Consider the following 11567-nt stretch of genomic DNA (forward strand, 5'->3'; position numbering starts at 1 on the left):
GTTTTGGAAATTTTCACAAAATGTGATAATTTGCTCATAAATTTCTAAGCCCCGTAACACCCTAAAAAAGTAAAATATGTTTCCCAAATTATGCAAGAATAAAGAGAACATATTGGTAATGTGATTTAGTAACTAATTTATGTGCTATGACTTCCTTTTTTAGAAGCAGAGAATTTCAGAAGTTCATAAAATGCAAAATTTTCAAATTTTTCTTGATATTTTGATGTTTTTCACAAAAAATACACAAAGTAGTGACCAAATTTTGCTACTAATATAAAGTGTCATATGTGACGAAAAAACAATCTCAGAATCGCTAGCATACGTTAAAGCATCACTGAGCTATAAGAGCATAAAGTGAGACAGGTCAGATTTTGAAAAATGAGCCTGGTCATTAAGGCCAAAACAGGCTTTAGAGGCAAGGGGTTAATGTAAAGTTAAATAAAGGTTATGTGTATACATTGTTATATTTGTACAAATTGTATGCCATTTAGAAAATGTTTTTCATTTGTTTGTATAACCCCAATTGGAGATGTATAACCCTCTTGTTTATTGATGAAGACACTTGTAAATCTCTTTTCTAGTCCCTCCAACTCCTGGAATTCAGTGTAAAGGAATGAAGGAGGGATGAATAGTAACAATTTAAATATATGTATAAAAAAAAAGACCTACAAAAAAAAAAAAAAAAACAGTTTCAGATGGCAGAATATAAATAACGCTGGCACAGTTGAAGCTTTTATTTTTCAAGTGCACTTATGGTACAACCCATTTAAGTAAGATAACTAAGCAAAAGAAAAGACAAAAAAAGCTATATACAGTATGTACAAAATGTTAATCAGTCAGAATGATGTAAAGCTAGATTTTTTTGTGCCTAGTTGTAAACAATGTTGCTGTCAGACAAAAAAAAAAAAAAGTGGTTATCTTATGCACCCCCAATGTTAACTATGTTACAACTCTCCTTAAAAGTTTTTAAACGTTAAAAACAAGTTAAATACTGTTAATTCAATGAGGACTGGGGCAATGGGAGAGATTCCCTACAGTCTACAGTAGGAGTGCATAATCCACTCCGCAGACAAATTACCACAGGCGAACATGGAGGGCACTGCCAGCTATGTAGAAGCAATAGCAGTTGGCTGTTCCTATGAAAATACACATTTGCATATAAGTTGCAAACATATCATCTTGAGATTTTTTAAAGAGCATTGTGACCTTTCAAACAATGCTAGTAGTATGACTACCAGTGATCTAATATTGTTGACCTTGCCAAATAATATACCATCAAGATTAGAAGCCTGGATAACTAATCTAACTAAAACTACAAAAGTAATCATACTGAAAACCACTGAACCCCAAACAAAAAAACACTAAAGTTTGAGTAATACTGTATATAAACTGCATGATATGGTACATGTATATTCAAGTTAGTAGTGGAATTATAGAACTTAACATATCACTATTATATAGAAAGATTTAGAAAGCGAAGCAGCAAGAGGTTTACATTGTTGAACTACTGCAGTTTTTCTAAAATTTTAAATGCAATTTAAGCATATTTTCTACACTCTAGATACAATAAATATAAAAGCTGTATTGGGCAAATCCACTCTCTAAAGTGTTTACTTTGTTTTCAGCTTATTCAGACTGTAAGTGCTGTGGATAAAGATGAACCTCCACGGGGGCATACATTTTTCTTTGAAATGGTCCCAGAATTTTACATCAATCCAAATTTTACTATTGTAGACAATAAAGGTATGTTTTTTTTTGTTACTATAACTGAGCATATTTTACACCATATTTATTATGTTAATAATAATTAAATTCCATCTTTTTTTTATCTCCAGATAACACAGCGAGTATTCTAACAAAACAAAACAGATATAATCGGTATAAAATAAGTTCATATACATTGCCAATAATTATTTTTGACAATGACTATCCAGTGCAGAGCAGTACTGAAACATTAACTATACAAGTATGTGCCTGTGACAAGCAAGGAAATGTGCAGACATGCAGTTCTGAAGCTTTCTTTCTCCCAGCTGGACTGAGCACTGGTGCATTAATTGCAGTTTTACTTTGCATTATCATACTACTCAGTAAGTAATTTTTACATGCAATGTATTATTCATTCATGCTTTTGTAAATAGATAAAAAAAAAATATGCTATGCTCACACAACGTCAAAAAAAGAGAAAAGGTGTCCTTTTCTATTTAAAAAGATGTGCATTATTGCCGAAATTTAATGGAGTTCAATGCAATGCATTGGAGTCAATGGAATGACAGACGTCCAATGCACACAATGTATAAAATAATGGACGTCAAAATAATGATCATGTCAATTATTTTTGGACGTCTTTTGCAAACAGCGAACATAATTTTTTACACAGTTTTTCTTTTTTCACCATCCTTTGAATGTTTGTAGTGTCTTAATTGAAAAGTTCATTTCATTTAATAGTAAAAAGGACAATTAGTAACCCAAACTAGAATAATGTACCAACAGCCTTCATTGCAAGGGTGGCCAAACAGCGAAATGACGGCATCATGGTGCGGGAAAAATGTTGTGTGAACATAGCCATAGTCTATCAATGATTTTACGCCACTCACGTCTGTTCTCAGAATTGTTTTATTTGTACATATATGTTCAGAGGTACATCTAATTTAAAAAAAACTCCACTTTAAGGCTATGTTCACACTATGTATATGTCCGGCCACATATTTTACGCGGTCGGACATAGACGTGTGAAACTCCGGCCGGGGATTTACGTAAGTTGCGGCCGGCTACATACGGTCCGCGAACTTACGCCCGTAGTCTACTTACGCTTCCCGAGCGCTGTACGTAGCAATCTGACAGCGGTCTTTTACTTGGATATCTTTGGCTAGTCCCGTACACTCCACAGAACCTTTTGGATCGGCAAATCAAAGTGCAAAAATGAAGAAATCACCACTACATAGGGGACCGCATGTTACGCCATGGGCGTATGTTACGGCATTTCCGTCCTGAAACAATGGTCTGGTTCATTTTTTACGGCGCCGCATACGATCCAGGAGTAAGTTCTTACATAGTTTGAACTGTGCAGCCGTAGATCGTATACTTTCCATTGTACGCAAACTACGTAAATCTCCGGGCGCTTATTCACGGAACGCGCTACGGCCGGAAACTTACGTAGTGTGAACATAGCCTAAAGAAAAAAAACAAAAAAAAGGGATTTAAAACAGACTTGAGTGGTGTAAGCTTTTTTAAAGTTGTACATTTTTGTGCAATGAAAAAAAATGTGTGACTTATGAAAACATATGAAAAGCATTGATAAATTTCACTAACAGTTACAATTTTAACACAAAAATCATAGTGAACATATATGAAGCGTCAAAACTGCCATTTTTTTGGTGCAGTAGGGCCAAATGCGCATAAATTTATTAACATGTGCTTGCTATGAAAATATTTTATTCAAACCTCGTCCCACTGCTCTACTTGCGCCAGAGACTTAATAAATCTCCCATACTGTTAGAACTGGAAATAGAGCACTGTGTTTAAAACAGACCTTTCAGCAGGAAAACAGGGGTGTAAATAAGCCCATGACTAGATATGACGTATCATCATTATTGAGAAATATTTGAATGAAGTGTAAAAGCTCAGTCTTGGCTCCCTTACATTAAGGCTTCCCCTGGGGCCCCCATTGAGCGTCCTTTCATAATTTGTTCATTTTAAATATGTCCTTTGTAGTACAACTCAACACAGAATCAGGTACATGTACCTCATCTGTGGGTTGTAGTTTCCACAGAATCAGGTACCTGTACATTGTTCTGATTGCACAGGCACAGCAGCTTGCATAATTATTTTGGGGACCCAACTGTTACTGACAGCCAAGATCCTGCCTAAATCGCTCCAGGATCTGTACTTTTTATCAGCATCTTTTTATGTGTTTATGTGACTGGGTGTAATGTAACCAAATATCATAAATTTAGCGCTTTGGTGAGTTTTTGCGCTTATGCCTTGCAATTGATACCCTGCAAGATTAGGAATGTGATAATGTAATAGTTTGGTCGAATATGCATGTGGCAATAGAAAATATGTTTATTTATTTATGTTAACCCCTTAACGACGCATGACGAGTATACTTGTCATGTGGCCGTTAAGGGCGTGATCCCTCTCTGCAGCCCACGATCCCCAGTTGCTATTGCTGCTCCTGGCTAAATGTAGCTCTCAAAGCTGACAGCTGCATTTAAATAGTATCTGTGCCCCTCTCCCTGGTGTCTAGTGGGGAATCTGCCCTTTGTGATGCGATCGCGGAGGGGAGATCCCTTGTACTAAGCTAGCTTGGGTTCAGCATCGGAATGATGCTGATCCCGACTCGACAATCAGTGTATCTGGTCTGCTGCAGACCAGAATAAAAGAGCACCGATCTGATGGATCAGTGCTCTATTATATACACAGCATTGATCTCTATGGGAGATCAGTGCTGTGTATACGGAAGTCCCCCAGGTTACTTCTAATTGCTGTATGTAAAAATAAAGTTTTGTTATTAATGAAAAATCCCCATCCCTAATAAAAGTTTAAATCACCCCTCCCCCTTTCCCATTTTCTAAAAAAAATAATAAATAAACATATTTGGTATTGCCTCGTGCAGAATTACCCAAACTATCAAATTACCAAAAATGCGCAATTTTGCGCATAGATCAATAAGATCGGCACTTGATTGCTTTTGGCAGCTGCAGCCAAAAGAAATCGAGTGCCGAGCTGGGATCAGCACCATTAAGAAGCAGACCCCGCTCAGTGCTGGACACAGGGATCGCTCCTCCGCGACAACGTTGTGCGCGCGCGCGGGGGGGAGGGGGTTAATCCCCCCACTAGACACCAGGGAATAGGCTGCAAAAAGTATTCAGATGCAGCTGTCAACTTTAACAGCTCCATCTGAATACTTAAAGGAGAAGTCCGGTAAAAATGTTTATTAAAGTATTGTATTGCCCCCCAAAAGTTATACCAATCACCAATATACACTTACTACGGGAAATGCTTATAAAGTGCTTTTTCCCCCTGCACTTACTACTGCATTAAGGCTTGACTTCCTGGATAAAATGGTGATGTTACGACCCGACTCCCAGAGCTGTGCGGGCTGTGGCTGCTGGAGAGGATGATGGCAGGGGTACACTGAGAGACACAGGGCACTGGAGGGACACTGAGCATCCCTCTGCCATCATCCTCTCCAGCAGCCACAGTCCGCACAGATCTGGGAGTCGGGTCATGACATCACCATGTTATCCAGGAAGTGAAGCCCTGATGCAGTAGTAAGTGCAGGGAAAAAAAGCATTGGAATCAGCATCCATTCTTTACTGCAGAGACAGCATTGCATTGAAGTCAATGCAATGCCACCCGCTGTTCACAGCGTTATGTTAGCGTATATAACGTATGCTAAAGAACATCACTGCAGCCATTACAGAGGTATCAGCTGCAGGAACATCCTAAATTCAGCCCTTCGACTGGCATTTTAACAGCGTCTGTTTCAATGTATGCTGCTAAACATAGTGTGAACATAGCCTTTAGCTGTTTTAGTGCGGTTTGCTAAGGCTAAGTTCGCAAATTCGCAGATTTTACACCAAAAATTTGCGAACTTGGCAAACCAAATTAAAAAAAAAATTTGTTCTAATTAAAAACACGAGCTACATTGCTTAATGTGCAATAATAATTTATTTTTACAATCAACAAAAAAAAATATTTTATATAACTTTCAGAAAATTTTAACTATTAAACATTTTTCCTAATTTTCCTTTCAGCATTAGTAGTCCTTTTTGCAGCTCTAAAGAGACACAGAAAAAAAGAACCTTTAATAGTTTCAAAGGATGATGTGCGAGATAATGTTGTGACCTATAATGATGAAGGAGGAGGTGAGGAGGATACGCAAGCTTTTGATATTGGAGCACTAAGAAATCCTGAAGCTAGAGAGGAAAATAAACTTAGAAGAGATATCATCCCTGACACAATATTTCATATAGAAAGGAAAGTTCCTCTGTGGGAAAACATTGATGTTCAAGATTTTATTCAACAAAGAATAAATGAAAATGATGCAGATGCAACTGCTCCCCCATATGACTCACTTGCAACCTTTGCCTATGAAGGTAATGACTCCATTGCTGAATCATTAAGCTCTTTGGAATCCCTTGTGGTTGATGAGAATCATGATTATCGTTATCTTAAAAACTGGGGGCCCCAATTTAAAAAGCTTGCAGATATGTATGGTGGGGATGAAAGTGACTAAAGACAATTTGTGCTTCAATTGTTTTCTAGGAATTATGAACTATGTAAACTTTTATAAAACACATCTCATACAGTAACTTATTGGAGATATAGTATGGGCTATTTTCCTGACATGATTACAAAAGGAAAAACAAGCTGAGATTGATGCTTAATCTAAAGGAAGGTACATTCAAATAATACAAATATATTAGAATACTACTATGTGGCCTTTAATGTCTATTAAATTTATCAGCTTGCGGACAATGTAAAATAAATACAAAGTAGGCATATTATAAAAAGTTAAACCAAAAAGAAATATTAAGCGTTACTATTATTTGACAAAAAAAAAAAAGTTTGGAATGTTATGTATTTGATTAGAATGTCTGTGATTGTATGATTGCTCTATTTTTTATAAATGCAAAGCTATATTTTTGTAATATTTTGGAATAAAAATAAATGTAATACAAGTGTTTGCTACGTGATACAAAATACTATATTTAAAAAATGTCTAATTAGACTTATATTTTTTGTATATTTGTATATGTATGTACTGTATATATAAACCACCTTTGTGCTTCCAAAACAGTTCAGACCCATGAAGGCATTGACTACATTATAAAGGCATGTCCTGTAGATGCTTAGTTGAGATTGAGATCTGAGAATTTAAATTTTTTATGTTCCTTAATGTTCCTTAAATTGGTTATCCGGTTCTACAAAAACACGCCCACTTTCTTCCAGAGACAGCACCACTCTTGTCTCCAATTCAGGTGTGCAATGAAGCTTCATTCACTTCAATGCTTAAAAAAGTGGTTTAGGTCTTACATTAAGGGTCCAGAGGAAGTAAGGTAGGAGATATCAGATTCAGACTTATCAATATAGGAGGGGATAGTATTAGCAACTAGCTATTTAGAGCCAGGTGATGAAGATGTCAGAGGTGAGTTTAAAGCTCTCTCCTCCCCGCACAACACTGCACCCTTCCCAGCAAGGAAGGGGGTCACTTAACCCTTTTGTTGCTGATATTGGTGCATTGTTAAATCAGTCTGGCCCCCAAGGGGTTAAGTGTGTATGCAATCCATGCTCACTTAAACCCCTGGGGGCCATAGTAAACAATCTGGCACCCAAGAGGTTAAGTGAGGATGCAATGCATATTTGCTTAACCCCACAGGGGCCACATTTTTTAGTATGGCATCCAAAGAGTTAAGGAGTATGCAATGCATCCTCACTTAACCCCTTGGGTGCCACAATGTTAGCAGTGATTTGTAAAGATGCTGCACACTGTAAGGTGTAAAACACCTGTCAAAATGATGGGTGTTCTGCTCCAGTTTATTTTTCTTTCTGTTTCTCCTTTTTTGTTTTTCAGATAAAAGTATCCTGAGGTTTATGTCAGATTTTGTGGAATACGTTGATGACCAGTGGTCAACGAGGGGTGTGGGGGTGTTTTTATTTAAATATAAAAATGTTTTTAATTCTGTCTTGGACAGAATCGATTACTTAGTCAGGGCAAAGTGTTAGCTGGTAAAAAATGGCTAACACTAACCCCCCCCCCCCCATTATTACCCCAGTACCCAATATCCCCAGGTGTACTGGGAAGAGCCTGGTTCCAATAGTCCCAGAACATCAGAATTGGCGCTCCTGGACTAGGCGGTAGCAGGCTAGTATTATTGGGCTGGGGAGGCCAGTCCAGGAGCACCAATTGGCCTACTGGCACCCGGCTCTTCCCAGTACCCCTGGTGGCATTAGGTAATGGAGTAATAGTGGGGGTTAGTGTTAGCCATTTTATACCGGCTAACAATAGACCCTGACTTGGTAATGGATTCCATCTATCAGACAGCTTCCACTTCTAAGCCTGTAAAGAAATAAACACAAGACTTGATTGAAAACATTTTTTATTCAAATAAAATACACCCCCACACACCTCGTTGACCATTTTATAAAAGAAAAAAAAGCTGTTCATCTATATCTGAAAAACAAAATAAGGAGAAACACATACATACACACACACACACACACACACACGCACACACACACACACACACAAAACAGCAGCAGAAAACTCATCATTTTGACAAGTCTTCTGCACCTTACAGTATGCAACATCTTTACAGATCATTGCTTACAGTGTGGCACCCAAGGGGTTAAGTGAGGACGTATTGCATCCACACTCAACCCTTTGGATTCCATACAGGACAATCTGGCCCCAAAGGGCTTAAGAGAGGATGTATAGCATCGCCATTTAACCCCTTAGGGGCCAGACTGATCTGACACTGCACTTATTCCAGCAAGAAAGGGGTTTTATTGACAGATGTGATACTGATAGATGTGATACTTTTTGCAATCCAGTATATTAAGTCAAGGTCCGGGATGGCTCACAAAAGAAGTTAAATATGAGCTTTTGAAGCCTGAGTAAAATGGTTACATGTGCCTGTTTGTGTAAAGTTTGACCAGCACATAAGGCCAACCTTTAAGAGTGGGGATAGATCTTGTAACGGGATTCTCCATAATGGCCCGTACAGAAAGTGTAGATCCACTTTACCTGCTAGTATATATTCAATGGAGATGCATAGAAGGTCTAAATATCTATGCAACTAGGCCAATAGAAGAGCTATCAGTGTTATAAGTGGGTCTGGAAGGTTAAGTTCACCCAGAGTCTTATCCTTAGTAAGTAAATAACATGGAAGTATGAGGTTAGAATTATGTCATACAAATTTGAAAAGAAGGGTACACACCGTGTGGAAAAAAAATGTGCAGGGATATAAAAGGGCAATACCCTATAGAGCTACAACATTTTAGGTAGTGTGGTCATTTTAAAAGCTGAAACTCTTTCCAGTCAGGATATTTCCACTTTAGACCATGTTCACACAACGAAAGTTTTGTATAAATCATGGCCAGTGTTGCAATTTGCATCAACGCCCATGATTTATACAAAAAATACATTGTATGTGCATGAATGGAATCCCGTCCGGAGCAGTGTTGAATTGGGATTTGGGCGCACACGGGCGCGCCTGCATCCAAATTCACCAGAAATTAAGATCATCCGGTCGAAGCTGCAGTGTGACATGGCAGTGTATATATATTGTCATCAATCTGCAACCCAAAGACTCTACACTCTCTAATGACATGGGCCAATGGCTCTGTTGACGTGTCTGATAATGTGCCATTACAAAAACCTTGGCTGAGGTGTACAAGTCTCTAACTGCCAACACAATTGTTCCCTCAAACCCCATCCAGTCTAGTGCTGAGACGGCAAAAAACCTGTAGATACAGTTGAATGCCTTGTTGGTGTCCAGAGAGACCAAATCAACAGGGATTTATTATAATATTTATTTGAAAGGCCATCCAGGTCTATGGATTTTGCAGAGGGCAGGGGTTTAATGACTGTTTATACATGTTATACTTCTGGCACTGTGGCTGGTGTATGTAAAGTTCTCAATTGTCCCTGGGACATAGATGGGAGAGAGATGCTTTGCAAAAAGGCATCTATATCCAATTGATTTAGGTTGGGTTGTAATAGGGTCTAAGGGTAGCTTCATGTGTACCGTATTGCACCACATTTTCTGCTGATCCGCAGCAGATTTGACTAAATGAATTAAGACGGCATGTAATCAGCCCTGTCAAATCTGCTGCGGATCTGCCGCAGATCCGCAGCAGAAAATCTGGTGCGATACAGTACGTGTGAATCTACCTAAATGTAGATTAAACAGAGATGAGTAGAAATCACCAAACCTGTTAATACCTTTATCATGAAGAGGTGCACTGCACAATGTTAAGGTAGGTAGTATTTACCAAAGTAATATTCACATGAATGTAAAGATCCAGGTTTCCTAGTAGAACATTGCCCAGAACATCATACTGTCTCCACTGGCTTGCTTTCCTCTTACAGTGCTTTTTGCTGACATCTCTCCCCAAGGTAAGTGACATCATACAAAATAAATGTAGAGAAGGTCATCAGATTAGATCACTTTCTCTCATTGCTATGTGACCGATTTTAAAACTCAGTGCCCTTTAAATACTTGGTCTACCACACCAATAAAAGAAGAAAATTCATCTAGCACCTGGAAAATGGATTGTAGGACTAATTTAAGCATCAGCTGAGCTGGTGTACAATCTTGTCATAAATTACGCCTGCATGCAAACCGGGTGACTTTTTTTGGTATGCAAAATGAAATGGTGGTACAAAGTAAAGTATGAATGTGTCAATGATAAGATGATAGGTAAAATTACATGGAGAAATAAAAAATGAGATTTTTATTGTGAAGACATATTGGGGCGTTTCAAGTGCAACCAAAATTCTTATATTGCTTGGTGTGAAATGTTTATAAAGCATCATTATACTTTAGATAAACAAGAATGTGGGGCTCTACCTAATCAGCATGCAATGGAGTAGAATTCAGATTCACCGAGTGCACAACATGATATCGTACCCAGAACTAAAGGCAGACAAAATTGTACCAAATGAGTTGGCTATTAAGGTGTCTCTAAAGTATTTAATACTTTAACCCTGCTGTTCTGTTCGGTCAAAAATGACCGAATTTGAAATTTGATATTTTTTTTAAATATTCATTATGCGGTTCTGAAACTTGTGGTTCATTGACTTTTCCTCATTTGAGGGGTTCTTACTAATAGCAGATTTTATTTTATTTTTTTGTTTTGTTTACTTTTTGCTCCACATCTTTTTTTTACACTTGTACTGTTTTGTCAAAAATGACCGATAGCCTTTTATACTAATCCCCAGCCATTTTTTGAAAAAAATAAAGCAGTTATAATCTCATTTGGTCTATCTAGTTCATCTACTACTATTTATCAGTTTATCTAGGTCCTTTTGGTCCATGCAGAGTTACACATACATACATTTTATATAATGCTGGGGAAAATGTGACTGTAGATGAACAACTGGTGTCATTCAGAGGTAGGTGCCCATTCAGACAGTATATTCCAAGTAAGCCTGCAAACTATGGCATCAAAATATGGACTCTGTGCGACAGCAAAAGTTCATACACTGTAAATGCTCAGGTTTACATAGGAAAAAATCCTGGAGAAAGAGCTGAAAAAAATCAAGGTATGTGAGTAGTTTTGGATTTGACACATGGGCTCAAAGGATGAAATGTTACATGCGACAATTTTTTCACATCAAACCAACTGGAGCAGATGTTGCTATAAAGAAAAATGACCATGCTGGGTACTGTTAGAAGAAATAAGCCTAAACTGCTGCAAGGTATCCTCAGTAAGACAAACGTTTATAGTTCTACGTTTTACTCTACAACACTAATTTCTTACGTTCCCAAAAAACACAAACAGGTCATTCTGATGAGCACAGTGCACCATGATAATGCAATCAGCAACTGAGACAA

General features: G+C 37.8%; 1 protein-coding gene across 1 annotated transcript in view; it reads left to right on the forward strand.

Moving 5' to 3' along the window:
- The window catches only part of LOC138784161 (cadherin-9-like), a 128939-nt gene extending 122568 nt beyond the window's left edge, over nt 1-6371 (forward strand). The window contains exons 8-10 of the mRNA XM_069959673.1: nt 1626-1743; nt 1836-2087; nt 5760-6371. Of these exons, the coding sequence (XP_069815774.1) occupies nt 1626-1743; nt 1836-2087; nt 5760-6241 (852 nt within the window). The 3' untranslated portion in view covers nt 6242-6371. The remainder of the gene's footprint in view (nt 1-1625; nt 1744-1835; nt 2088-5759) is intronic.
- Nucleotides 6372-11567: the final 5196 nt, after the last annotated feature.

The sequence above is a fragment of the Dendropsophus ebraccatus genome, chromosome 2 (assembly GCF_027789765.1).
Source record: "Dendropsophus ebraccatus isolate aDenEbr1 chromosome 2, aDenEbr1.pat, whole genome shotgun sequence".
NCBI lineage: Eukaryota > Metazoa > Chordata > Amphibia > Anura > Hylidae > Dendropsophus > Dendropsophus ebraccatus.